At 37.4% G+C, this 27,142-nt stretch overlaps 2 protein-coding genes and 1 long non-coding RNA gene across 4 annotated transcripts; 1 reads left to right on the top strand and 2 right to left on the bottom strand.

Annotated features, from left to right (window-relative positions):
- Positions 1-204: 204 nt before the first annotated feature.
- sumo2a (small ubiquitin like modifier 2a) lies at positions 205-2,602 on the bottom strand. Of its 2 annotated transcripts, none has more exons than XM_077523709.1 (4): positions 2,453-2,602; positions 1,876-2,004; positions 1,177-1,248; positions 205-605 (listed from the first exon to the last, which is right to left on the bottom strand). In XM_077523709.1, exons 1-4 carry the CDS (start codon positions 2,471-2,473, stop codon positions 540-542), a joined length of 288 nt encoding a protein of 95 aa, XP_077379835.1. In that variant the 5' UTR covers positions 2,474-2,602; the 3' UTR covers positions 205-539. The 2 variants fall into 2 exon arrangements, with proteins under 2 accessions (XP_077379835.1, XP_077379836.1); XM_077523710.1 differs by having other exon boundaries at positions 546-691.
- LOC144020335 (uncharacterized) lies at positions 2,262-5,682 on the top strand. The gene is made up of 3 exons (XR_013283853.1): positions 2,262-2,613; positions 2,687-2,765; positions 5,102-5,682. It is a non-coding gene; the product is annotated as an uncharacterized LOC144020335 (long non-coding RNA).
- gga3a (golgi associated, gamma adaptin ear containing, ARF binding protein 3a) lies at positions 3,333-17,688 on the bottom strand. Its single transcript, XM_077523707.1, has 17 exons — positions 17,611-17,688; positions 15,837-15,921; positions 15,593-15,668; positions 14,134-14,232; positions 13,934-14,057; positions 13,693-13,799; positions 12,532-12,612; positions 12,305-12,442; positions 12,111-12,192; positions 11,337-11,450; positions 10,090-10,302; positions 8,840-8,910; positions 8,470-8,759; positions 7,181-7,416; positions 6,797-6,966; positions 5,356-5,466; positions 3,333-5,239 (listed from the first exon to the last, which is right to left on the bottom strand). Exons 1-17 carry the CDS (start codon positions 17,645-17,647, stop codon positions 5,129-5,131), a joined length of 2,145 nt encoding a protein of 714 aa, XP_077379833.1. The 5' UTR covers positions 17,648-17,688; the 3' UTR covers positions 3,333-5,128.
- Between the last annotated feature and the right edge of the window lie 9,454 nt (positions 17,689-27,142).

The raw sequence follows: 27,142 nt of genomic DNA, 5'->3' as shown, positions 1-27,142 counted from the left end.
AACACGAGTGGGCATGGTTGTCTGTGACTGCCTGGCGACCAGGTCACGGTGTAGTCCGAAGCCAGCCAGGATTGGTTCCAGCTCACCTGCGACCCTTGAACAGAAGATGCAGCAATAGAAAATGGGATGAATGTGTTCTTTGGATTTTAATTGTACCATCATTTAGTTATCTGTTGTATTCTATCACTTAAAAACAAGCGGGCATTAAAAAAACAAAACAAAACAAAGAAAGAATTTATTCCAATAAATTTTCATGAACAGAAAGGATTTAAAATGTTGGATTGGTTGATGACTAACAAAAGCTGTTGGAAGTATAAAAAACTTGAGGAACTCTAAATTCCCTTCAACCCACAACTGCTGAGAGAACAAACACGCTGACGTGAGTGGCTGACCGTGTAAAGAGCTACAACAACCATGCTGCTGCTTGCGGCGGGACACGTGTTCCACTGGCTGGTAGCATAAACATGACAAAAACTGGGGCAGAATGAAGACGCTCAAGGACATGGAAATGGGAGGTAGAGATGTACAGAGGAAACAGTCTAAGGAGAACATCCACCGGTTTGCTGCTGGAACACGTCGATCGTATCTTCGTCCTCCATTTCCAGCTGGAAAAAAATAAAAAAAAATAAGAAAAATCTATGTCAGATGAGAGGATAAGGATCCACACAAATTACCACTGCTGTGGCGACCCCTGCGGATAAAAAAATAAAAAAATTAATAAAAAGTGCCCAAAATGGGAAATCTCATTTACTGCTGTATCAACTTTCCACCAACAGAGGGTGCTATTATACTGTGAAAGGCACAAGTAGTTTGAATACAGCAAGAATGTAGGTAAATTAATTATGGAGACTGTCGAACAAATTCGTCACCCTATTTTTATGGTTGACCTTTTTCCCCAGCCCTAAACAAATATCATTTTCATGCCCTGAAAGAAATAATTACACAACATAGTGTGGCACATTGTCCTCGCAGAACCTCTAAAATACATCATGAGCAGATAGGAACAAATATTCAAATTTTATGTAATGTGCTACGAATGAATAGATGACTTATCTAGGCAAATACTTCTTGTTTGTAGCTGTAAAAAGCTACAAAAGTCTCCTTTCAAGGGTTAATGCAAGTGTTCCACTATGAAGGATCAATAGTATTCAAAAATATAAATCAAATATTTAATACCTGCGAGGGTGTGTCCTTTTCATTGATTGGCTGGCCATCAAACCGAAATCGTATCTGCCTCATTGATAATCCCTGTGAAGAAGGACAGAAAAATGATGTTCCTTCCTAATAGTTGATTCAATACTGTGATTTAGACAATGATTCCAATTAAACAAGATGCAACATGAGTTGAGTATCATGGCATTTATATAACCAATCAAGAAAACTCACATGAAACATATGTTGAATTTGATTCGTCACTTTAATGTCTTATAAAACAATGTTCAAACAGTGTTTTTTTTTGTTTGTGTATTAGTTGTTGGGGGTTTTTTGGTCCACGGACTAGAAAAATAAAAATGTGATGTGGTCTGTTTTGGTTCCCTTCCTTCTCCACACTCATCACTTTCTTTTCTTTCTTTTTTTTTTTAGAAAATTTACTTGGCCAAACTTATATTTACTGTTTTTTTTAGACAATATGGTTGTATGCTCCTTTTTTTTTTTTCTTAATGCACTGATTGAGAAGGTATCAGATCAGGACTCTACACGGGAGATACTTAAAACCAAATACTTAAACTCTGACTCAGCTGCTAAAAAAAAATATTAAGGGACATCCCTACTAGTTTTGTTTGTATTCCAGGCTCTCAAAATGTCTTCCTGTAGAACCGGGCCCTGTTGCCAAAAAAAAAAGGTTTGTTGTCACCTTGGTATGACGTGCCTCACCTGGCGTTCGCAATAAGCGATCATGAGTTTTTGAAGTTGAGTATGCCTCTTGATCTTGAACTGTACTACCGAACCGTCCTGGCCAGCCACCTTCAGGTTGATGTGCTCGTTCTCCGTTTTCACTCCCTCCTAGCAGACACAAACATCAACAAGTTATCATGCTGCCCAGCGACATAGGTTTACCCACGCCGGAAAGCACTTAACGGCCTATTCAAAACATACATTACGCCCGCTAACGTGTTTGAACACTCCAATCCCTATACTAACATTAAGTACAGACGCCAGGGATTATGTTTACGTAATGGTTTACCCCATAACAATATTTATATATAATATAAAATACAATAGATTACCGAATTCCCTTCCGTTTCAGGCTTTCAGGCACACTATGCGCGCTAGCCTGCCACGCTAATTATGCCGCTAGCTAGCTCGATTGTGTGTTCACGTCGGGTCCGGCGGCTAAATCTTTCCTCGAATTATTTGGCTCGGACCCGATAATATTATCTAATATTTTCGTATCTGTGTAAACAACGGCAATTGTATAAGATGGTGAAAAGGCGTACATGAATGCCGTTACCTTAGGCTTCTCGTCCGCCATGGCTGCTGCGTTCGTTGTCTTGCTGCCGCTCTGTACCTTGTCTTCTTCGCTGTGTGAACGCCCCCAAGTAATGGAGCGTTAGCGCCGCCTAGTGCAAACAAAAACAAACAAAACACGAAACTACATTGAAATTCCCTGTGGTAGGTAATAACGACTATGAGCTACATTTACTCAATTTCGGGGTTTTTTTCAATGCTACTTTTATTCCCTTAGATTGAGCTACATTCTGCTGTTATTTTTAATCTACTGTAGCTGTGTGAGTTACCAACTGTGGCTGATCACTGACTGACAGGTACTATAAGCTCTAAAGCCGAAAGTCAAATAAAAACAATTTATTGCCTTCATGGTTTGGTTTGGCTTGTCAGTAAGACTTGTGTCACTTGACTCTGGATCACCAATCCAACATAACCACTAGTGACTGTTAAACTCCATTTTGATACCCAAGCAGAGAAAAGCAGTCACCTGACCGCACCTTAGAAGGTTTTCAAAGTGACTCTTTCACGTGAAACAGCAATAATCTCTGTTCGCCTTACAAATAGGCTCCAGCTCACTCGACTCAAGTGAGGTAAACAAAAGAAAAGTCGTCAAGCACCAAATGTCTCTGCCTAAAAATGTTGACATTTCAGACGGCAAGAACTTGAGAAACAAACAAATATGCTCTGTAGAACTTGAGAAACAAACAAATATGCTCTGTGGAGTAAAACCAGCAAGTCAGCCATATCATGTGAATGCAAATTGCATTTCATCCAACCCCATCAGACCCATGGAGTTCTCTTTGCCTGGCTGCAGAAAGGGTTGTGCGAATTCAAATGAAGCAGGGAGAAATGTCTAGCTACATAAAAATGACAAAAAGCAGACATTTGTATTGTAGACATTGCTTTACATTCTTTATTTGTCATGGACTGAAAAATAAATATATATAAAATAATATATATTTAAGCAATATCCCATAAGAAAGCACATTTAGAAAAAAACACAAAAAACTCCTCACTACTGTACATACTCTTCATATTGGAAACCACATGGAGGCAAAATGACATTAACACAGTCAAAGAAAAGACTTTTGAATCATTTGTGCCTTCAAAGGAAACACAATTACTGTATAATATACTGTAGTAAAAGGTGTATATAATAAAAAGTTGTTCTGTGCATGGGGACCTTCATTCACTTATGCAACAGTATATATGCACAAGAAAAACGTAACCCTTCCAACTATTGCAACTGAAGAATAAATAGTGTGCAACGTCAATAAATAAACACAAGTGGATAAATAAAAAGCAAATCATTTTGCAAGTAGGGCTCCAGACTCCTTAATAACAGACTGACCAAACAACAGAAACTTGTTGGGCTTCACAATCCATGTTTTTTGCACTCTAACAAGATGCGCAACAATTTTTCATTTTGACTTGATAGAAAGTCAACACGTTATGAGAGCAATAAGTTAATGCTGTGTGATTTGTTATCACATTGGAGACTTGAATGAAGGGAAACGATGCAAGAAGGCCTTTTGTTTGCATTAAAATTAAATGAGGCATAATTACAATTTTTCTCCAAATAACAGCGGAGTCCTAATTAGGCTGGATTTATACTACAGGTTCCAGTTCACAATTCAGGTTTAATGTTTCTACTGTGTGTGTTTTAAATCTTGCTTTGTTTAATTTTAACAGACATTTAACCTACATGCATGTCAGAAATCAGGATTATTTCATTACACTATTGCTGACCAAAACAGCAACACCTACCAAAGCACCGGTCTCCCAGTTAAATTCAATTGTGGAGACTGAGTGCATGTTGTAAACAAGTTCCCTGGACAGTATCAAGGTTGATCTCACCCAGCCTCTTTGGCAATATTTGCATGTTTTTATTCCAATGTATTATTTTTAACTCTTTGACTGCCAAACATTATCCAAAAAACAACCCCAACAGTGCCAGCCGATTTCGAGCATTCTCACTCCTTTCAAGGCAAACAAAATATTGTACGCTACGACTACATAAACATAAAAAAAAAAAAAAAAAAAAAGTGTTTCTACCTTATTCCGTTCTTTAGTAATCACGATTCGAAAATAGGTAATTGGAGTGACATTGAAAAGATAAAAAAAAATTTGCACAACAGTGACTTAAGACACTATTTATTTTTTTTGTTTATTGACGCTCTGTGAATTAGATTTAATGTGACAAAGGCTTTGATCATTCACGTCATCCTTGAAAACGTTCAATTTCATCATATCAGTTGTGTTTCATTGTAATTTCATATACCGTGATCCCAATGAAAAGAGATACATTGCTGCCATCTGCTGGCCATAGTTAGTGGGTGGTTTTTGATTCCACAACCCAATGAGCAGGCAGTGTTGCACAAGAAGGGGAGAAAAAAAACAAAAAACAAAAAAAAAAACCTTAGTAAACGTCAATTAACGTTTAGGGCAGCATTCATTAGGATTTTAGCGTAGGTCATTAAACGTTTTTGGTGGTCAAAGAGTTAAAAATGGCACTTTAAGTTTACATAAACAAAAATATAGAAGTGAAATTCGAACAACCCCTGGCCAGTATTTGTGGATATAAGATATTCCAAACTCGTTCTTTTCTAATGACCTACCCACCCTGTTTTTTTTTTTTTTTTTTTTTTTGTAGAAATCCAGAAGGGGAGGTGATGTGGGATCACAGGCTTCCCCATCTGTCAGGAGTTGGAAACTCGTTCACTTCCCCAACATCCGTGTAGGGTTGCTCATCCAGCGTGAATGTCAACTTGTACCTCATCCGTACCTTTTCCTGCCAATCAAGTACACAGACACACATCCACACAAGCACAAGGTAGAAATGTGACATTGAAATGCAAAACAAACGTATGACTGAGTTGGTGAAAACAGCCTCAGGCTCAACACTACCTTGCGAGGATTGGCAAGCAGCACGACCTGAGTGATGGCAGCAGGGGGCAGGATGGGGTTGAAGGGAGCTAGCTGCGTCGCAGAGGGTGGCTGCAATTTCACTTTCATAGTCTGCACGGGAGCGCGCACACATGCAAAACACAAGCCAAGTAAATAAGGCATCGTTGCTCATATTTACAGAGTTAATCAATGCACGGTTTTGATTGATGTTGTCATAGAGATATACTAAAACGTTGTTTCGATCACTTTTGGTTTGTTGTCTTTGTGAAGTGCAATCAAACATTTGTGGGTTTGTTTATCTCTAACGCTTGCTTTTTCAATATCTCAAATTTAGAGAAAAAAAACACACCAGATATTAACAATAGAAGTGATTTGCCCTGCTATAATTTTTTTTTTTAAAAAGGTTCAATTTTCTGTAGTTGTTTACAAACTCAGTGGCTGACAATATACCAATCAGTCACAACATGCATTTTCACAACTTGAAAAATAAAATGAGTTCCAAATTGCCATCTCACGCAATCCATCTTTACTGAAATTTTATTTCACAGCATGTATTTTTATTACTGCATTATGCTGAGAGCGGTTCAGAATATTTTTGACTCATGTAGCGTAGAATGGAACTACTGTCATTATTTGTTTTTGTTTGTTTATTGAACATGTAAACAAACAAGTAGCAGATAAAAAATTCAAAAGAAAAAAGAAACTTATAGCAATCATTCGCGATAGATTACATGTTTAAATGGAGTAGGAAGAAGTTTAAAAACTTATCTAGTCCCACCGCTTATTCTTTTTATCTTTTGACTTGTGTCATTATTAATACATTTCAATAATAAAAAGTGTAATCCTGCTCATGTGAACAACTGCACTTTAACACATGTACATTTTTATCAATAGTGTGTGTACATGAAATTCATAGGCGTACACAATAATACATCCTCATACTCACATATACAATTTTAATTACGCTCATAACGGTACATCGGAAATAAAATATTCCAGAAAAAATGAAAATCAGGAATCTACTCACACTTAGCTGTGTTGGAGATAAAAATAGAAATATAAGATCTAAAAGACAATCAATTGCCCAAGTCATATGTTGTTTATATTTTATTCATCAATGGAATATGTTTGGGAAAAACAAACAAATATTATGCTCCATGTTCTGTTTTTCTTGTTTTTGTTTTTTTTGTTTTTTTTTGACTGCACATCTGTTAATAGTTCAAAGTTGACAGAGGTCTGTGCTATTCTTCGTGGAATATTTTGAGTCGAAAAAAGGCATGGAAAATATTCTGCACGGCCTTCAGTATGGTGATTTTCCACATCTTTACACAGGCTCAAACCACAGCATTACTGTATTATCTTTTTAAACAGAATGATGAAGGACAGGAACACAGTGTACAGATGTCCAAAAAAATAAATAAATAAAGTAAGTATATTTTACCTTAGGAACAGCTGCCTGCAGTACAACGTCCTTAACGGGAAGTGGGGATGTATTCAGCATGGAGGCCACAATCACCAACACATCAGGCCTGCCGGGCGGACAGTCGCTGGCGAAATGCAGCAGCAGGCGAATGCCACCTTTGTCGTATGCTGTGACTGGACACATCTTACCTAGAATAAAGCAGCTCAAATTTAGGTCAAAGCAAGTTCATTAAGTTATCTGTATTGAGTTTGTACACGGAATATTCCACATGAGCCCACTAATTCAGAAAATGTTGTTTTTGGGGATGGCATACTTTTTGTGAGATGTGCCTTGGGTCAATAATGGCTGAGAAACACTTGACAAGCTTATACATGTTGCACACACCCAGTAACACAAACTCACTTGGTTTGACAGCATCCAAAGGTACAAAGACATCAGCGAGAGACGCCTCATCTATACCACCTAGAGAGGGCTGGCCGTGTGTGAGGATGGGGGACGGAGAGTGTAATGGAGCGTTGTTGACGAGACCACTGGCCGGGGGGCAATTAGACGCCACTGGCATCCCTTCTTGGAGATTGGAAGGAGAACACAAACCGCCACGCTTGGCTTGTGTGCTGTCAAAGTGCACTACGGGGATGCTGTGGGCATAATCACACAGAAGACCATCAGATGAGTACTGCTCTGCCGGCAAAGATAACCATTCAGAGGCCACAAAAGCGATGTCATGAGTAATAATTGATGTTCCGCTTTACACTTCTAACTGCTAACATTTTGTTAAGTGCTCAAAATACTATAGTTCTTTCAAAGGGTCTTTTTATGAAGTCAAGGTGAATGAGTTATGTTAATCAATCTGTGATTTGGAGTCAGTTAGGAGTAAGGCTAAGGCTTTGCAATGCATATTTGTTATATTCTAACTTATTACTGTGTTTTACAGGGCAATGAATACTACATCGCAACACGTGTTAATTCGATTAGAGGAGAGCAATTTCCAGAGCAGTGGCGCCTATAGAGTGTTTCATGACAATGCTTGTAAGTCGAAACACTTGTATCTCAAATTGTGTTTTCCTATTCAAATTAATAGAAACGACATTAATCCACTCCAGCCTCCCCCCCCCCAAAAAAAAAAAGTCAAAATGTGCATTTTAACAAGGAAAAATAGTACTTTATAACATTTTACATACAAAAACACAGTAAGGTCATATTGTAATTAAATAGAACTTAAAGGTGCGGTATGTAATAAGTGACCACTAGAATGCAGCCAAAATGCATGCATTTAGAAGCACACACGCTACGGTAGCTCAGAGAGACCACATTTCACAAGCCAATCACCAATTCAAGTTTTGCACAAGCAAATGAGCATCTCGGCCACGACAGTGACTTGGCAGCCTGTGTGAAGCCCAACGAGCGACACCGAAAGACAGAGCGAGCCAGATTTAGCCGGAGCAGCTAACAAGAGTGGCGAGCGGGAGTTAGCCGGAGCCATCGGCTGGAGTGGCTAACAAGAGCGGCTGGCGGGAGAAGCTCGTTTAAAAAAAAACAAAAAAACAAAAAAACAAAAAACAAAAAAAAAAAAAAAAAAGCCAACTCAACTTGCATCAGCTTAGTGCCGACTACAAAATAAAAAAAAAATAAAAAAAATAAAAAAATCTGAAGTTGTCCAACCCCCGGTGAAAATACCACCTGCTACTCACCTTTCAATACCGCCTAAATCAAGCAGGTCTAGGTCTGGTAGACTGCGACCCAGGGAAGAAGGTGCCCTTGGGGAATGCAGTGCATCAGCAGAGGCTTGTGGCGAATTTAGCATGGTGGTTGACAGAAGCGAAGCCACGGGGAACGGCGCGCTCCATGTGGGGCCAATTTGTGTCTGCTGGAGTGTGAAAGGTGACTGTGGAGTGTTGAACCCCGGGTTGAGGATTGAGATGGAGGCTGCAGGTCTTGCTACTGAAGTTGTGTCCAAAAGTTCCACATCTTGACTAGAATTCTGAATTGATAAAGGAAACAATGAGACACTATTTTATTTTAGTAAAATATTAGGGTGGTAATGAAATGATTTCAATGTACCTGGAAGGGATGTATGGAATTGCTTATGCTTGTAGGTAGCACTGATTCAGTTGCAACAGGTCCAGAAGATCCTGTCAAGAACAGAAAACTAAGTGAGCATTCTTCTGTTGCCTTGATGATTAGTCATTAAAAAAAAAAAAAAAAAAAAAAATCGCAAGCCACTCTCTCTGTCGAAGTGTGTATTTCTTTGGAGTTGGGGGGGATTGAGCAACATTTGCCCAAGGTCAGCTCTGCTAGGTAAACCTTTTATCACAGCATACCAGCGGATTTTAAATTATTAAGCTTTTTGAAGTTTTGCACTGCCCTTATCAGGGGGGAACAGAATTCTCAAATCACTGGTCACGCCATGAGGTAAGCCTACACATTTCAATAAGATTAAGTAATGCTGACTGATGATTAACAAAGTCGATGAGGTTCATTTAACAATATATGTTTATTCTTAAGGTTGTTGTAGTAGTAATGCATCCTGCTGAAAGCAGTTACTAACAAAAGTTTTATATAAAGACGCAAAAAATGTTATTAATATTTAAAAACTGAGCATCATTATCTTTGTAAAAAGATTTTCACAACAAACTAAATGGGATCTACCGCCTCATTATTCTCAGCGCAAATTGGGTTGAGTGGAGTATATGCCCCTCGCTACAATATTGATCTTTTACATTATTTATATTATTCATCCATTTTCTGTAGCGCTTGTCCTCATTAGGGTGGCAGGTGAGCCTGAGCTGATCGTCGCTGACTGATTGAGAGGCAAGGTACATCTTCAGCTGGTTGCCCGCTAATTGGATGGCACATGTAGACGAAGGGCATGAAGCTAACTTGCACGCTTTTGGAATCTGGGAGGAAACCAGAGTACCACATATACCATACAGGGTGTCAGGATTCAAACCCGAAACCTCATAACTGTGAAGCAGATGTCCTTAACCACTTGGTCACTGTGCTGTCATTTCCTCTCATTATTTTTATATTTCAAGTCTAAAAACCCAGAAATACTTTTTATTTTGGTTGTCACAACATGTCATTTAGTATGGCTTCTCGAGGACTTTATTTAAAAAAAAAAAGAAATCTGACAGTTCAGAACAACTCCTCAAAATTTTGATTAAATAGCATTGGACACAGTTGTCATGGAGGAACACACATTTCCGTTTTCCCGGGCAGAATGTCATTTTTTTCTTGTCAAGCACTGACAGTAGTGAGTCACTTACCTCCCTGTGGTTTTGAACTCTGACAAGCACAGCGGTGAACGTTACCTAAAGTCAGCAGCTCCTCATCCATCAGAGAAAACGGTGCAGACGCTATGTCAGAGCTCGCAGGGGATGTTCCAGCAACAGCAGTTCCACACAGAAGATCAACATGAGAAACCGTGTTAGATGTCAAATCTTTCTTTTCTAGTTGTGAGAATCTTGGGATGTCCACTTCTGTCAAATCAATCAAACTCTCTGACTGAGTTGTGGAGCTGGTGCCTATTGCAACGGGGGAAAAAAAAAGCACTCTAGGTTACCTTGTCATGTCATGTGCAACAGGTCAGTTTAAAATGGTAAAAAGTCAAAAGTAATATCGCAGCGCCTATTAGTATTTTCACCAGTGGCATTTGCATTGCACACGACAGAAATACCACGGAGAGGGTGGCATATTGTTCGGCATCCAGTAGGGGTGTGAATTGCCTCGTACCTGACGATTCGATTCGTATCACGATTCACAGGTCACGATTCGATTCGATACCGATTAATCCCGATACGAATTTATAAGTCGATTGTTGCGATTTTTTTCATTCAAATTTAGAAAATACTAATCAGTAAGCTTGTAGAGTGTAAGATTTATATGAAAATGTATTATTTATTTATCTGAAATTTCAGTCTTATAGAGGTTGTAATCTGTTTCATGTTTGAACAGCATTAAATTAAAATATTAAGGCTTAATGTTCCGTTCATATAACATTCTTCCATGCTCAAGGTGTGAATCCTAAAAAAAAAAAAAAAAAAAAAAAAAAAAAAATCGATTCTGCCGATTATTGAATCGATTCGAGAATCGCGCGATGTAGTATCGCGATATATCGCCGAATCGATTTTTTTTAACACCCCTAGCATCCAGTATTATCACAGAACTCGGGGAACAGATTGTCTTTCCACTTTATAAGCCTGTGTGAATGGGAATAGACTTCATGCATGCTATTTTCTTCAAATCTAAATCACAGTTGAATGACACTCTCCACTTCTTTAATTAAACAAATTTGAAGAAATCTTCTCACATTATTTCCCAATGTCAGAAAATATGTTTTTGTAGCATGCTTCCCCCCCCCCACACTGTGAAATATTTTCGTTCTCTTGTGAATGAGAGGATTTAAAACAATTGAGGCAAAATAAGCCGCTTTTCCATTGTAACGAAACAGTCTGGCTCTGCCCTGTGTGGTTGCTTGTGAGTTGTGAGGGAACCTACTAATTAACGCGAATGACAAAATTCTCATTAATAACAGAAAAAAACAAATCATGAACTGTACCTTGTTTGACTGCTGATGGTGTTTTTGTCACTCCATTTATGGATTGGCTTTCCACAATTTTCTTACAAGAATTAATGACAATGGTGAGGTCATCGTTGGCCTGCAGGATGTCTCCTAGTCGATACACAGGAGAGATTGGCATAAACTTTGGTACTGTCAAAAAAAATCTTTTTTCTCATTTGAAATTATGCATGTAATTAACTGATTACAAAAGAGGAGGGTGAGTGTGCAGTGAATCAAAAAATGTTGACAACATTGAATGTCAAAAGAAATAATATATAACAGGTGCTCTTCAAATTTGGCAGGCAAAAAATGTTGATAAAAAGCCTTTTTAATTGATTAATCAAAATTCTACAATGCAATTAATCTGATTAAAACATTTACCATAATTGTTTACCAGCTCTAATTTTACAACTTAGTTGACTAATAAGTATTACTTTATTACTATTTGTGCATTATAGTGGCGTGTTCCGACTTTTTTTTTTTTAAACAAAGTTTGCCTCTATCAATTTTTAAAATCAATTTTGAAAACTGTTTTTCTTGTAATGTACTTTTTTTTGTAATTTTAGTAAGCTTTTTTTAATATATATATTGATTTTAAATGTCTTTAGTTATTTTTTTAATGTTTCTAAATGTACTTTTAATGATAGCACATTTTAATTACTTTTTGTATAAAATCTAAATAAAGCAATATGTGGTTGCGTTAGCCTCCCTCCACTAAACATACGGACAAGCAAAAGCAGATCATCACACTCGTCTGAAAGGACTCCTCACCCAAGTTGGTGTCGTTATCGTCCGTTTCTGTAGCAAGCTGACACACTGTTAGTCTCAGCTTGTCACAGTCGAGGTACAGCTCCTGTAAAAACATGATGTTGCTAGTAACGAGTTTGAAGTGTGAATCGTGCCATTAACGTTTGCTTGTCGATGATGTTCAAGACAAGCTGTTAAAATGTGTGCGGAGAACAAACCCTAATGAGATCCTTGTCACCATCAGTGGAGTCTTCAGGGCTGAAGTAAGCCAGCATCTCATTAAGGAGTTTGACCCTGTTATTGACCGCCTCCAGTGTGCTCTTCTGCTTTGACATTTTCTGCGTTCTCACTTCGTCCTGCGACAAAAGTTAATTACACGGTTCTCATTAAACTGCTGTCGCTTCATGGCTCGAAAATTGGCTTGAATTCAGGATGACTGATTTACCTCCTTCACCATGTTCTTGATGAGCCGATTTGCTGCCTCCAGATCCGCTGGCTTTTTGCTCTTGAGCAGCTCTGCCAACCTCTGCAGTGGTGAAAAACAACAACATTGTGGAACTGTCAAATGTTACCCCTCAGCCATAGATTACACACATACACAAACAAACACAGAACCCAACAGCCCAGATTTCTGCCATAAATCAAATGTCGTGAACAGTGGGACAACCATTTTGGGGCGCCATCAATTGTCTGCAAAAGGAAATCAACATTTCAAAAAAGTTAGGGAAAAAAAAGCGTACAAAACTACAAAGAGACTTTAAAACACTTATAATAGAAACAATTTCAAGAAATGACATACTAAATATTAACTTCATATATTCAAAATAATTGTCATTGTATATAGGCTTACAACAAGGCAAACAGCATTTTTATCATTTGCCATGGCAAAAAGAAAAAGAGACGCCGCCCTTTTGCTATCCAAACTGAAAAAAGGTAAATGTAGGCTGCTGTGCGCACACTAACATTAGGAAATTCATTTGAACTGTTGCTCGCCACAACAGCAAGTAAACAGACATCCACCTGAATTAAAGTTACAGTGCTGCTTCCTGCGAGTTCACAAATTCCCTGCAGAGCAGTGAAGAATTTAGATTTTAAACATAAAGACGGTGGATTTTAAAAATGATTTGTCTTGCAATAACACCATGTGATTGCTTCACACTGTGTTTTATTTGAGGGATGTGCATGTTTTGTTTTTTTTTCCCAATCTGTCAGTTCTTCAAAGTATTCTGCATTTCTCCATACAGACAGATCCTTTTTACTTTGTTTTGAACGCCAGTTTCCCTTGTCACAAATTGTCATATAAAACGACATTACTTATTTAATATTATCTCCAAAAAGCCTTTGTACAAATAAAGGCCTCCCCAATTTGCATACGAGTAAACATGCCAGGATTTGGGGAAAAATAAATAAATAAAAGAAATCAGCTTGCATGACGTCTGACAGTCTGACATGCATTGAACCATCTTCATACACAGTCACTTGCAAGAAAAAATATGCCATTAAAAATCGATTTAAATATAAAAGGAGATGGAGACGTAGGTGCTGTTTGCTGATAAGCAGTGTTCAAACACGCCAGGTGTGAAATTATTCAAATGGTTCGTCTTACTCTGCCTTTGTGCTCATCATCAAACACAGGATTCTTGGGCCGCTGAGACGGTGATGTTGGGACTAATGTCGCATCTAGAGAGATCTCTGGATCAGCCAACACAATGCCTGGAGATATGAATACACATACTGCATTTAATAACTTCATGTTAACGACCGGTAATAAACGTACATCATAGACCATGCATCTATAATGTACGGTGATTGAGGATAAGTGGTTCAGATAATTTTATTTCACTCGCCTTGGCTCTTCAACATCTGATAAGCCTCACAGATTTTGGTTTCCTCGGGTAGATAAATGGTCCAACTGTAAATCATCTCAATCACTTTCAACTTCACCTTGTCAGACACTTTGTCTCCTAAATACTGAAGGAAGAAAAAAAAACTTGATACATAATATGATGTACAAGTAAAAATGTTCACCAATTTTGGTGCCACTCACTTTAGGTGAGATCACTTTAATGAGCTCGTTTAAAAAACGGAATTTCCCCACTTCGTTCTGAAACCTCTGGCCGCAGTTCTTCATGCAAGCTTCCAGAACCTACAATAGGAAAAACAAGAAATTCTTTTTTTTTTTGAAAATATTAACAGGCAGAATAGGGATGCTGAAAGCTGCCTTTTAGAACTCGTGTAGAATTAGCAACAATTCTGCTAGACAGCTTTCAGATATATGTTTAACACTTTTTTTTAAAATATATTTACACATTTAATGAACTGTACATTCTGAAAAACAAAACTTAAAACCAATATGTACAGTGTTCACAAAAGTGGGTAAGTCAAGAAGGAGCACACCATATGGCCACAACTAACAGAGAACATGATGTAAACTACTCGAGAATTGAGCTACATCCATGCTATGATATCTCCTTAGGGCAACATTATTATGTGCAATACAACCCACACAAAGACACCAAAGTAATAATACAACATTAGAAATAGAGGAATATGTACAACTTCCCTCGCAATAAAACAAAAAATTGTATAAGCTTATAATTAACAAAAACTGCAAATGCATTTATTTATTTGTTTTCAACTGAACAAATTAATGTATTAATACTACTACACAACTTAACTTCATATAGATTATTTTATTTTATTATTATTATTATTATTTTTTATTATTCCATACACAGAGTGGGAGTCCTAATGGACAGATTACATGAGGGTGCAACTTGAATTTATACACACATCAAAAATTGACGTTTATTGCGACCTACACTTAACGCAGTTTAAGCTGTCATATCAAAAAATATTTGTATTTAAAAAAAACAGGACATGAATTCAAAACAAAAAAATGAAAATCATTAAGTCCATCTGTAACTGAGTGCGCCTACTCGTGCCACATGATGGAAACATGTTGATTGCATACCGTGAGTAACCACGAACTGGGTAGACATTAAGAAACCCCAAAATTCCTGAACTTGGATAAATATGAGCATGCTACTTTATTAATCACGTAAACCAAAAATAGATCAAATAAAAACTGGAAACAATTTGCCTTCAAAGGGCCTGCACACAGGCAATCGATGACATCACCATTTTTCCATCCTCTGATTGGTTGGTCAGATCAAGTCAAGTTCAACTTGCAAAACACATCTGTAGAATTGCACACCTGCATTTTATTTGAATGTTTTACATTTTTGTCATTGTAGTAGAATGATATGCTCCAGATGAAGTGCACAGTTTTGTGCTGTCATTTTGTGTTTTGGTTGATGGTTTCTATCATGTTGGTATTAAGAGATTGATTAACTCGGGTTGCAACTGAAGGCCCAGGTACCAAATGCATGGTCCACCACTAAGATAGAATGACTCTTTTAAAAAAAAAAAAAAAAAAAAAAAGGAATATAATTTGACTTCAGATTGTTCCACTGTACAGAAAGTTATAAAACACGATAACATACCATCAAGGCTTGTCGTGCCTCCCATTCCTGTGGTGAATGGATCTTGTGTACCAAGAGTCTTGCGGCTATTTGCGGGCTGGGAAAAGACGGGACAACAATACAAACATTTACCGTAATGACCACATAATATAGAGCTGACAATTGGCCGTGTCCAGCACAGCGAGCAAACTGAGTAGTTACATTGTATGGGCGCGCTTCGTCATATTGCGAAACATTTGCACTGATTGCATCAACGTGATCTTACCCCTCAAGCTCCTTATTGATTTGGTCACAGAATCCCATAATATACTCCCAGTCTTCTTGTCTGTTGGAAGGATTGGTGGCTTTGTCTGGATGGGGGAAGGAGAAAAAAAAATAGTGGATTACCTGTTTACATGGCATTTACAGTTAAATCTTTTGATTCTCACTGTCATAAATAAGTGGAGATGGAGAAAAGTGTATGACACACGGTTTTAATCCACCGTGTATAACAACCAAAGGGCAAACAGTAGAACGTTTTTGGTCAATTTCAGTGTTTGCATGACTGTAGAAACACATTTCTTGAGTGGAAACTTTTTAAAAGCGAAGCGGCAGGTCTCAGATGGTAGGAAGGTCAGCTCCGAACCAGAAAGTTGTGGGTTCAAGCCGTAGCCCTTGTGACCAAGGCGAACTGCCCTTAAGCAAGATACTGAACTTCCAGTTGTGTTAAAGTGCAAGCCCTTAAAAACAAAAAAGTAAACACTTGGCTCCTGTTTCAGTTGAACTCATGTTCTCTCTTTCTACATGTCATATATTTAAAACGCAACATGACATGTTTTGACAACTAAGAGAGGCTTGTTTGGTTTTTATTTTGAAGTCATCACTTAAAACTTCAAAGAAAATAATGGCGCAGATGAACATGTCATTTAACTTTCAAGGGCATCATGCATAAATAATGTTTTGCCAGGAACTTCACTCATTAAGCTGCTCACATTATCTAACGATAAATTCATCAGTTAATGTTTTTTTTTTTTTGCACTTTTTGTACTTGAAAATTCCTCAATGTACAGTTTAACATATTCAAGGTCAATAAATGGATTGTTAAACCAATGTTCTACCTGTCTGCCATGAGACTATGTTCTTGCAAGCCTTGACGGACCCAAGAAGAAGTTATTTGATACATTTTATATCGATATTTTTCTTTTATAATTAATCAGCCAATTAATCGGTTATCAGAATTTTTCTGCCAAATTATTGGAAACGTTTTTAAAAAAAATAAAAATAAAAAAAAATAAAAATCCATGCTGGTTGTGCCCTAATAACTACATCTGCAACTACAATATATTATTTGTTCAGTAAACAGTTCAATTATGGAATGGCAACAGAGCTGTAATTGCATCAATCCAAGACATTAATATTGCAGCGGTAAGAAACATGAATATCCTAATTTATTTTAGCTTGATACATTTTTGTGGTGTAGCTTCAGTATAGTGAAGCTTCATTTAATGTAAATTCAAAGCTCACTATTTACCATTTAACTCGTGATCTAACAGTGGTAAGGAAGTTTGAGACCCCCAGATGGCCTGTTTTGTTTTCAACCACCTTCACACAAGACTGTGAACTCATGCATCTCTCACATCTTTTTTTTTTTTTTTTAACTCCAACCTTGACTGTATTTATCCACCTTTTCTTCCTGTTTGACTTCATCAGTAGTCTTCACAAGAATCAGCTTGTGCTCCTTTGCGATAAAAGTTCAAATCTGCAGAGTCCTGGGGCTCAAGGAATTTGTGCGTGGCAAAATCACTGAATACAGTATGACTCGTAAAGTACTTTTAAAGCTCAGCCACAACAAAAAGTTACTTCCCCTCAATGCTAATCAACAGCTGCGTCAGAACGACTTTTTAGTCCGGTAAATGTCAACACTACGACTGAAACTATTCAAACAGAAGCCAAACTTTAGATTTCGCTCACTGCGACCGATGCAACTTTGACACAGATACATATATTTTCTGGTTACTGGTTCTTTATATGGTTAAAACTGACTTTTAAAGTGTACTTACTAAGCCAGGACTCGAGCGACTCGCCATCAGCCGCCATGTTGGCGCTCCCTCCCCTTCAAGCCAAACAATACCTTGTTGCAGATGCGTTCAATGACTGTGGGACAAATGGGTAACACTAATTTTTACAGTATGACCTCACACACTATTAACTCATTCACTGCCTTTGACAAGTATACTTGTCAATTGTATTTTTTAGAGCGGTGCTAAATGGGGGCGAATCTGAGCATGCTCCACTGTAAATATCAAACTTGGAAACAACTTTACTGATGCCCAACCACCGGTAGATGACATCATAGCCCCATTTTATAGGAAATAAACACAGTTTCAGAGTCCATGGGAGAAATGGCTGTATTTTGGCAAACCTACATTTTTCTGCTGTCAATTATAAAAGAACGGGACGGGACAAAAAGTAGGGAGTCTATTCTGTTATTTGGTAGATTCGGTTTATATATAATTATTGAATGGAATATCACGTGAGTATTGGAAATGTAAAAAATTTCTATAATGACTGGCAGTGAAGGAGTTAATTAATTGCCATCTATTTTTCGAGTTTTAATTACAGAAAACATATTTGCAAACTTTCTTTTCCCCCAACTACAGTAATATGTACATTATGATTTTCATTTGTTTTTAACCCCCAACAACACACACAGTTTCTCGCAGTTATGCCTGTTTTTTGGGGGGGGGTTTTCCCCTCCTCAATGCATTTCAACGGATGTCAAGTCCTTCTTCCCACTAACTTCATTTTTTTGTGAATATATAGTCGGTTTTTATTTTACATAATAAGGATTTATTCTGCAGGGTCACACTGTCTGCTACATTTTCATGATTCTGATAAGGACACAAAAGCACCGCGGTCACCAAGGCTGTTTGTGCAACACCACTTGATGCACAGATCTCTAAAAAAATAAACATGTTTTTATTTTAATGTTTATTTCATGTGATCATAGTAGCTATTTTTTTGTGTTGCGAAATGCTGAGTTGTTTATCACTACGTTAAAAATATAAGAAACACTGGTGTGATTTTGTTCGATTGATGGCCAGTCTTATCTGCAACAGCTGCATGACCTTCATGTGCGAGTAGACTACAGTAGCATCAAAAATATTGAGTCGTCTGTAGGGAATTTATAATAATTGGGCACCATACACTTCATGTACCGCCCTTAAAGTTGAGTAATAGTAATAACTGTGACTGTGACTTTTTCCAAAGTTTTCTTATGATCGTGCGTTTAAAGGTTGCTTCACTTTATTTTCAGCACCATACAAAGTGCAGGCGTCAAACAATGTAAAAGCCAACTAAATTGAACAATGAACAGTCAACTAGTTCTCTTGTCTTCTTCCTGGCTTTTGTGAGAGACAAAAGAAGATCTCGGTATGAAAGAGGCTTTGGAAAGCTTTTCACAGGCAATAATTACGAGTAAACAAGGTTAAACACACAACCAATTCTATTATTTTGAAGTTTGAAGTTTGAAGTTTATTGAACATATGCATATATACATATATAATTATATAAACACATAAACACACAAAGAAAGTTAAAAGTAAAAAATAAAAGAAACATCCAATAAATATCGATGTATATGTTCATTTTACGATGCAATCGCAGAAACATGTTCTTCCTTTTTTTTTTTAAGAGAAACATGTTCTTCCTTGAACACAATCAAAAGCTTATGAAAGATAAATTGATAGATTAAAAAAAAACTAATAAAAGAAAAGTGACAGCATTTTAAAAGAACATTCAAGAATATATTTGTCAGTTTCCAAGGTGCTAAAATACAATAAGACGACACCCCATCTCGAAAATGAATCTGCACAGACAAAAAACAAAAAAAACAAAACAATTTCCCAATAATCATGCCCATCTTTCTGTTATACGTTCCCTTCCACAAGTCAGCAATGGAATCATTCAACGGGCAAATGAGGTCTTCCTTTTTGGAGTCCGGGTCCCCTTCATCTCAAATCTCAAAAGTTGTACAGCACCTCAAAACATAAACACCCTCGTCTTAGCAAAACAGCTGTAGATAAATGGTAGAGACATAATCACAGTCCAAGTACTAAGCCAATCAATAATAATCTACAGCTGGGGTCACCAATTTTGGTCCTCGAGGGCACCTATCTTGCATGTTTTGGATGTTTCTTATTCAAATGATCAGGATTGTTATCACGCGTCTAAGGAGCTGCTCATGAATCATATGTGTCAAAGGTGAACTGTTCAATTATTTAAAAAGTCAGTAGTGCTCAGTTTACTATCAGAAGTGTTAATTTAACAAAATCTGAGTCGTATCTAACGATTGTCATGTTGAGCCTACTGAAAACAATGCATTTAATGCAGATTTAATGAGGGTCATAGTTTGACTCTGGAACACTAACTATTTCCATAATTTCCATTTTTCTAAGGGTGAGGTAAAAAAATAAGAAACAAAAACAGCTCTCAGCACGGTAAAGCACAGTTCTACACAACCACGGCCAAAAGCACACAATTTAATGAATCCCTTTCTGACACAATGTCAGGCATCATTAGCATTGTAAAAGCACACACCTCTCAAATTGGACCTGATTAACTGGTGCAGGTGTTGTGGCTAGCGAGCCGAGAAGGATTTGCAATACGTTTGGGATGGGAATCGACCAAATATAATAAATTTCCCCCGTGTTGTCTGAATCACAAAAGTAGAATTGATTAGAGCTAGCATAGCAGAAGTTGTTTTCCCTTCAAATGTCTGTGGTGCTTGCTTTTATTGTGTGTACTGGAACTTGTATTTCCTTAAAGTCATTAATTATGATGGAAAATATGGTCTTGTTGAAAATATAAGCAGTGTTGCCGGTAACGCACGTTCAAAGTAACTAGTAGTCTTTTCAAAGTAACTAGTTACTTTTCAAAGTAACTAGTAGTCTAACGCGTTACTTTATTCTAGAAAGTAGTCTGATTAAAGTTACTGTCCAGAGATTCAATGCGTTACTCCACATTTTCATGAAGAAGGCAAAATATCTCACTGTTGTAACAGTCACAAACAACTGCCGCTAACTACGAAGATGAGGCGGCATTGATCACCAAACTGAATTCAGCCATGGTCTGGTCGTGAATGGTTTGCACATTCAAAACAAAAGTGATGATACTTTTACTACTAGTTTTATTAACCAACAGGCACACAACGCAACAAAAAGTGTACATTATCGACCATAAAAGTGGTAAAAAAATAATTTATTTCCATCCTCAACTGGTACGTGAAGCATTCTGGGATGAGGTCGTCTCCGCCCTCTCTCCAGGGGGAGTGACGTCAGACAAGTCACGTTTTCAGCATGCACGAGTCGACTCAAGTGTACACATTGGAATAGCGGAACAAACAATAGTGGAATTAAGGGGAATTTCATTTTCAAACTGGAAAGATTTTTATTTTTTGTTTTATAAAAAGTATTTCTGTTACAAGAAGTCAAGAGAGACTGCCTATTTTGTTTTTCATTAAAAAAACAACTTTATTTTCATGTTAAAAATGCACTTTCAATAAAGTATTTGGAACTCCGTTTCTACCGCATTATTTTTATGTTGAGATGGTGTTATCAGTAGCTGCTGAAAGTAACTAAAAAAATAACTGTTAATCTAATTTAGTTACTTTTAAAATCAAGTAATCAGTAACGCAATTTAGTTACTTTTAAAACCAAGTAATCAGTAAAGTAACTAAGTTACCTTTTCAAGGTAACTGTGGCAACACTGAATATAAGTACCTTAAACATTTATTACTTTTGTGTTAACTTGGATATTTGTTGTCCACGTTATGAACTGGCACTCAAAACTCATTTGATAGGATCTCCGTACACCGAGGAGCCTCCGGTTCAAGTAGACGACAGTGCGAGCTACTCTGAAATTCCGCTTTGAATCCCGTCGCATGGATATGCGAGACTGACGCAAGTGTGTGCAATTCTCAATTTTCGCCATCCTTTTCTCAGTTTCCTGGAGGACACGTTCAGTCACGCCACCTGACTTCGCTCCTTAAGTTTGCGTGTGTGCGTACCATTAAGGCTCTGGTACCATGGCAATGATGTTTATAAGAGGGCATGTGTGGATGTTATTAAATGCGCTTATAAAGATGGAACATCACTGCTGAAAGCTGTTTATCCATATCCTTATGGCTCATGATCATCTAGCAGAATGCTTACGAGTGCGGCTCCAGGACTTTTCTCTCTGAGTGAGGAGGGCTTAATCGACACTTGAGGTGCCGAAAAAATAACATAAATATATGTAAAAAAAAAAAAAAATATATATATATATAAATATTAGGGGTGTTAAAAAAAATCGATTCGGCGATATATCGCGATACTACATCGCGCGATTCTCGAATCGATTCAATAATCATTGAATCGATTTTTTTTTTTTTTTTTTTTTTTTTAAGGATTCACACCTTGAGCATGGAAGAATGTTATATGAACGGAACATTAAGCCTTAATATTTTATTTCAATGCTATTCAGACATGAAACAAATTACAACCTCTATAAGACTGAAATTTCAGATAAATAAATAATACATTTTCATATAAATCTTACACTCTACAAGCTTACTGATTAGTATTTTCTAAATTTGAATGAAAAAAAATCGCAACAATCGACTTATAAATTCGTATCGGGATTAATCGGTATCGAATCGAATCGTGACCTGTGAATCGTGATACGAATCGAATCGTCAGGTACTAGGCAATTCACACCCCTATTAAGAGCTATCTCATCTTTAACATGAAGTAACTTGTGAAATTCTGCACATTTTTAATATTGTAGAATGCAACTTGACCTCAGTCTCCACAAATATGTGCATTATTATTACATTTATTACTGATTAATTTTGACGTGGACGTGTCTGCTGCGTTGCGACTGGAATTCCCCTAGTACAGGCTTTGCAAGTCAGGGGTGGTCATTAATCACGTGTTTAAAAAAAAAAATAAAAAAAATGGTGGCGTTAAAGGAACTTTAAATTAACTTAAAATTAACACACGAATTTTGACACCCGTAAAAAAAAATACTCAAGGAATTTTTCCTCTATGTTTGCTACGTTCCCTATTCTTGAGTCAGATCACTTCCTGTTCATTTTATGATACTGCAGTTGAACATGCCTTGGTCAGAACACTCAAAATCTGCCATAATGTACAATATGACATATGTAATATAATAAACACAACTCCTTTAAAACCACATTTTTATCAGAAGTATTTATCCACCCAGTTTCCACCAAGCATAAGATTTAAAAAAAAAAAAAAAAAAAAAAAAAAAAAAACTTGGTCGGGATTTTCATATGTGGAATAATTTGGATACTGTCCAGTTGTTGGGGGCTGTGTGAGTCCCCAACAACTACGGCAATGGCATTAAATAGAAGATGACGAGCACATTATAAACCATTTATATTTTGCTCCACACCTGCCGACTCACTTTTATAGGATTATCAACTTGAATTGAGCAAAACAGTTTGACTGACTTCAGTAGGGGAGAAAAAAAAACAAAAAACAGTCCTCATGCGGTATATTGATCTAGACCATGTGCATGCGGTGTTCCAAAAGTGAGAGACGATTATGCGTGGTGAATGGATCGCCTACTTGGCGGTGATGTGCCTGAGTGGAAAGAGGGTGCATGTACAAGTTGAAAATATGAATCAATATTAAGTGCTTGCTTGTCGAGTGTTATGATAGTGTGAGTGTTATCGAGCCAACCATTTGACGTGGTAATTGTTCCGATGGCGGCCACCTAACTTGAATTTCTAACATAATTGTGGCAAATGATTGTATGAAAAATACAAATACGCAGCACAGTTTGGCTTTTATATTGATGGTTTTTCTGGGTTTTGACAGATGAAAGTGGGTATATATTGAAAGGAGGCGCTCACTCCCATTCACTTGAACATAACCAGTGCGGTACGTGCACATTTGATGTATGTAAATATGGTTTAGTATTACAGCATTGTAAATATAATACTGTACTATGCTGTTTTGTTATGGCTCGGTGGCGGCCTGCTGGTTCGCACACGCTTAAAAACTCGGAAACGTGTATACAAACTCCTTATCATGAAAACTAAGAAGTGCTACTAGTTCAGATAGACAGTGAGTCAACTTCATATTCAAAGCTAAATGAAAGTACGATTTGATACTTTTGCTTCAGTACTGCGCCGTGATAAACAAAAATCAATACTGTACACCACGATTTTCACATTTTGGGGCACCTAAAACGAAATGCCCTCTTGCGCATGACACGCGACCTCTCTTAGTTCACAGCAAGGATCAACTCTGTGTGCGTCTTTCTTTTTGGCCAAATGGAATGAGGTTCCCCTGGTTTAAAAGGTTAGCCTCCATCCCCACAGTTTTATGACCTTTGAAATAATCAGATGCTAGATCAGGTATCTTCAATTAAACTTCGGAGGGGTCTGGTTGCAATGGATCGCTCGGGGCAAAGGTCCAGAAAAAGGTTTGGAGCCAATCCTACAAAATGTGTCAAATGACACATTTCCTTTCCCCTTTTCACTTAAAAACAAAAACAAAAACAAAAAACAAAGAGTAATATTTACTTGAAAAAAAACACCCTAGTAACTGAGAAATCCTCAGGAAATTTTACAAGTAAAGTTTTAAGTACATTTTACTAGTTTATTGACGAAGAAGAAGAAGAAGAAGAAGAAGAAGAAGAAGAAGAAGAAGAAGAAGAAGAAGAAGAAGAAGAAGAAGAAGAAGAAGAGAAAGAAGAAGAAGAAGAAGAAGAAGAAGAGAAAGAAGAAGAAGAGGAAAAAGAAGAAGAGGAAAAAGAAGAAGAGGAAACAGAAGAAGAAGAAGCTATGTAAGGTTGAGGAACGAATTCATGACCTTTAACTTGGGTGACAGCCACTCTACCACCTGAGCCATGCCACTCCTTCTGTGGGGTAGTATATTGCAGGCATTCGGTGGAACCCTTTGATTTAAGAAGAAGAAGAAGAAGAGGAAGAAGACGAAGAAGAAGAAGAAGAAGAAATAAGCTATTTAAGCTTTGAAGAACGAACTCATGACCTTTAACTTGGGTAACAGCCACTCTACCACCTGAGCCATGCCACTCCTTCTGTGGGGTAGTATATTGCTGGTGTTACGTGGAACACTTGGACCTCCAAGAGACCATTTTTTGGTCTCATTTTGGACACACCAGCAATGCAGTATAATGGCAAATAGCAAGAGTGGCATGGCTCAGGTGGTAGCATGGCTGTCTCCCAAACTGAAGGTCATGAGTTCATTCCTCAACGCTGATATAGCATTAAAAAAAATAAAATAAAATGTACTCAAAATTTCCCTTTTACAATTTACTTACGTAAAAACAACGTTACTAGTTTTTTTAAATAAATATGACTCCCTATTTTTTACAGTGACAAATGCAATGTTTTGTTCTCTATGGGAAAAAAACCAACCTCTATACCATAAATGATACATCTGCATCACTTCCACTCATATACTTTTCAGCAGTTGTGTTTTCAGTTGCCTGAATGTCACTAGACTACTTTCATATTGCCTTCTCGAGATTTGCTGGATTTGCTTTCATTGTTACAGCTGTCTTGTGAAGCACCCCAAGATCCGTCACATTTCCGTCCACCTTTTTTGTTGTTCAAATGAGACAATGGAAATTTAATTATTGAGAGGCTTCACGCAGCAAAGTGTTCCTTCAAGTACAGGGAGTCCTCAATTTATGTTTCATTCTTTATGGCGGCATCCTAACTCAAGTTTGTACACCATTTGGAACATGTAGTTCCAGTTATTAGTCAGTAAATATCTGCTTTAGAAGATGCTTGCACTGCACATTCAGTGCATACTGCTCGGAATTTCAAATCAGTAGTCATAAGCCTGCAACACCATGTAATTCAAATGATGATGTTATTTTCTTCCATACAAAATAAATGTTAAACTTAATTTTCCAATCCAGTTCTTCACACTTTCTTTTTTCAGACCATTTTTGTAATGCAAAATTGTTGCAGTGGGACAATCAGATGATTTGTTTGTGCAGTACCTAGACCATCATATAATTTTGTCCTAATCTGTCCTTCAGATATAAAACTGCACCTTTCAGTTTGCGGCTGAGCAAAACATGACCTTAAAAACATGCTCGTTTGGGTTGTCCATTTTCTGAGAATTAAGTTTAGCTGTTCTTGGGATTTTTGATGAGGGAGGGGACTTTTTGCAGGCTTTTTTGAGGAGACTGTTATGTGATGTGAGTCAGAGATGCTTTTATTCAATGCACTCCATTCCTTTTGGTTTGTTCTCAATACTCAGACAATAACGGAAGCGTGGAACTGCCAATTTTGAGTCAATATTTTTGATTGCCGAGTACATTCGAACCTATTTGCGTATTTAAATACGGTCCAACGTAGTCACAAATAAGCTCTAATATTCATTATGGGAAAATATGCTACGCTTGTAGCATTTAGCCTACGTTGAACGTACTCATGGAAGGTATTTCCGAGTTTGTTTAAACATATTTGCAAGCATAAAAAATTTGTGAGTATGTTTGAACGCATTTGAGCGTTAGGTACGTTTGAACGTACTTGTGAGTATGTTCGAACGTATTTGCGAGTATGTTTTAACGTACTTGCGAGTATGTTTGAATGCATTTGCGAGTACGTTTAAGTGCATTTGAACGTATTTGCGAGTATGTTCGAACATATTTGCAAGTACGTTTGAACTTAATTACGTGTATGCTTGAGCGTATTTGCAAGTATGTTCAAACGAATTTGCGAGTATGTCCGAACGTATTTGCGAGTATGTTCGAACGTATTTGCGAGTATGTTCGAACGTATTTGCGAGTATGTTCGAACGTATTTGCGAGTATGTTCAAACGTATTTGCGAGTATGTCCGAACGTATTTGCGAGTATGTTCAAACGAATTTGCGAGTATGTCCGAACGTATTTGCGAGTATGTTCGAACGTATTTGCGAGTATGTTCGAACGTATTTGCGAGTATGTTCAAACGTATTTGCGAGTATGTTCGAACGTATTTGCGAGTATGTTCGAACGTATTTGCGAGTATGTTCGAACGTATTTGCGAGTATGTTCGAACGTATTTGCGAGTATGTTCGAACGTATTTGCGAGTATGTTCAAACGAATTTGCGAGTATGTCCGAACGTATTTGCGAGTATGTTCGAACGTATTTGCGAGTATGTTCGAACGTATTTGCGAGCATGTTCGAACGTATTTGCGAGTATGTTCGAACGTATTTGCGAGTATGTTCAAACGTATTTGCGAGTATGTTCGAACGTATTTGCGAGTATGTTCGAACGTATTTGCGAGTATGTTCAAACGTATTTGCGAGTATGTTCGAACGTATTTGCGAGTATGTTCGAACGTATTTGCGAGTATGTTCGAACGTATTTGCGAGTATGTTCGAACGTATTTGCGAGCATGTTCGAACGTATTTGCGAGTATGTTCGAACGTATTTGCGAGTATGTTCGAACGTATTTGTGAGCATGTTCGAACATATTTGCGAGTATGTTCGAGCGTATTTGCGAGTAGGTTCGAACGTATTTGCGAGTATGTTTGAACATACGTGTGAGAAT

Source organism: Festucalex cinctus, chromosome 6 (genome assembly GCF_051991245.1).
Source record: "Festucalex cinctus isolate MCC-2025b chromosome 6, RoL_Fcin_1.0, whole genome shotgun sequence".
Taxonomy (NCBI): Eukaryota; Metazoa; Chordata; class Actinopteri; order Syngnathiformes; family Syngnathidae; genus Festucalex; species Festucalex cinctus.
Note: the sequence above shows the minus strand (reverse complement) of the source record. Positions and strands in the feature narration are given on the sequence as shown.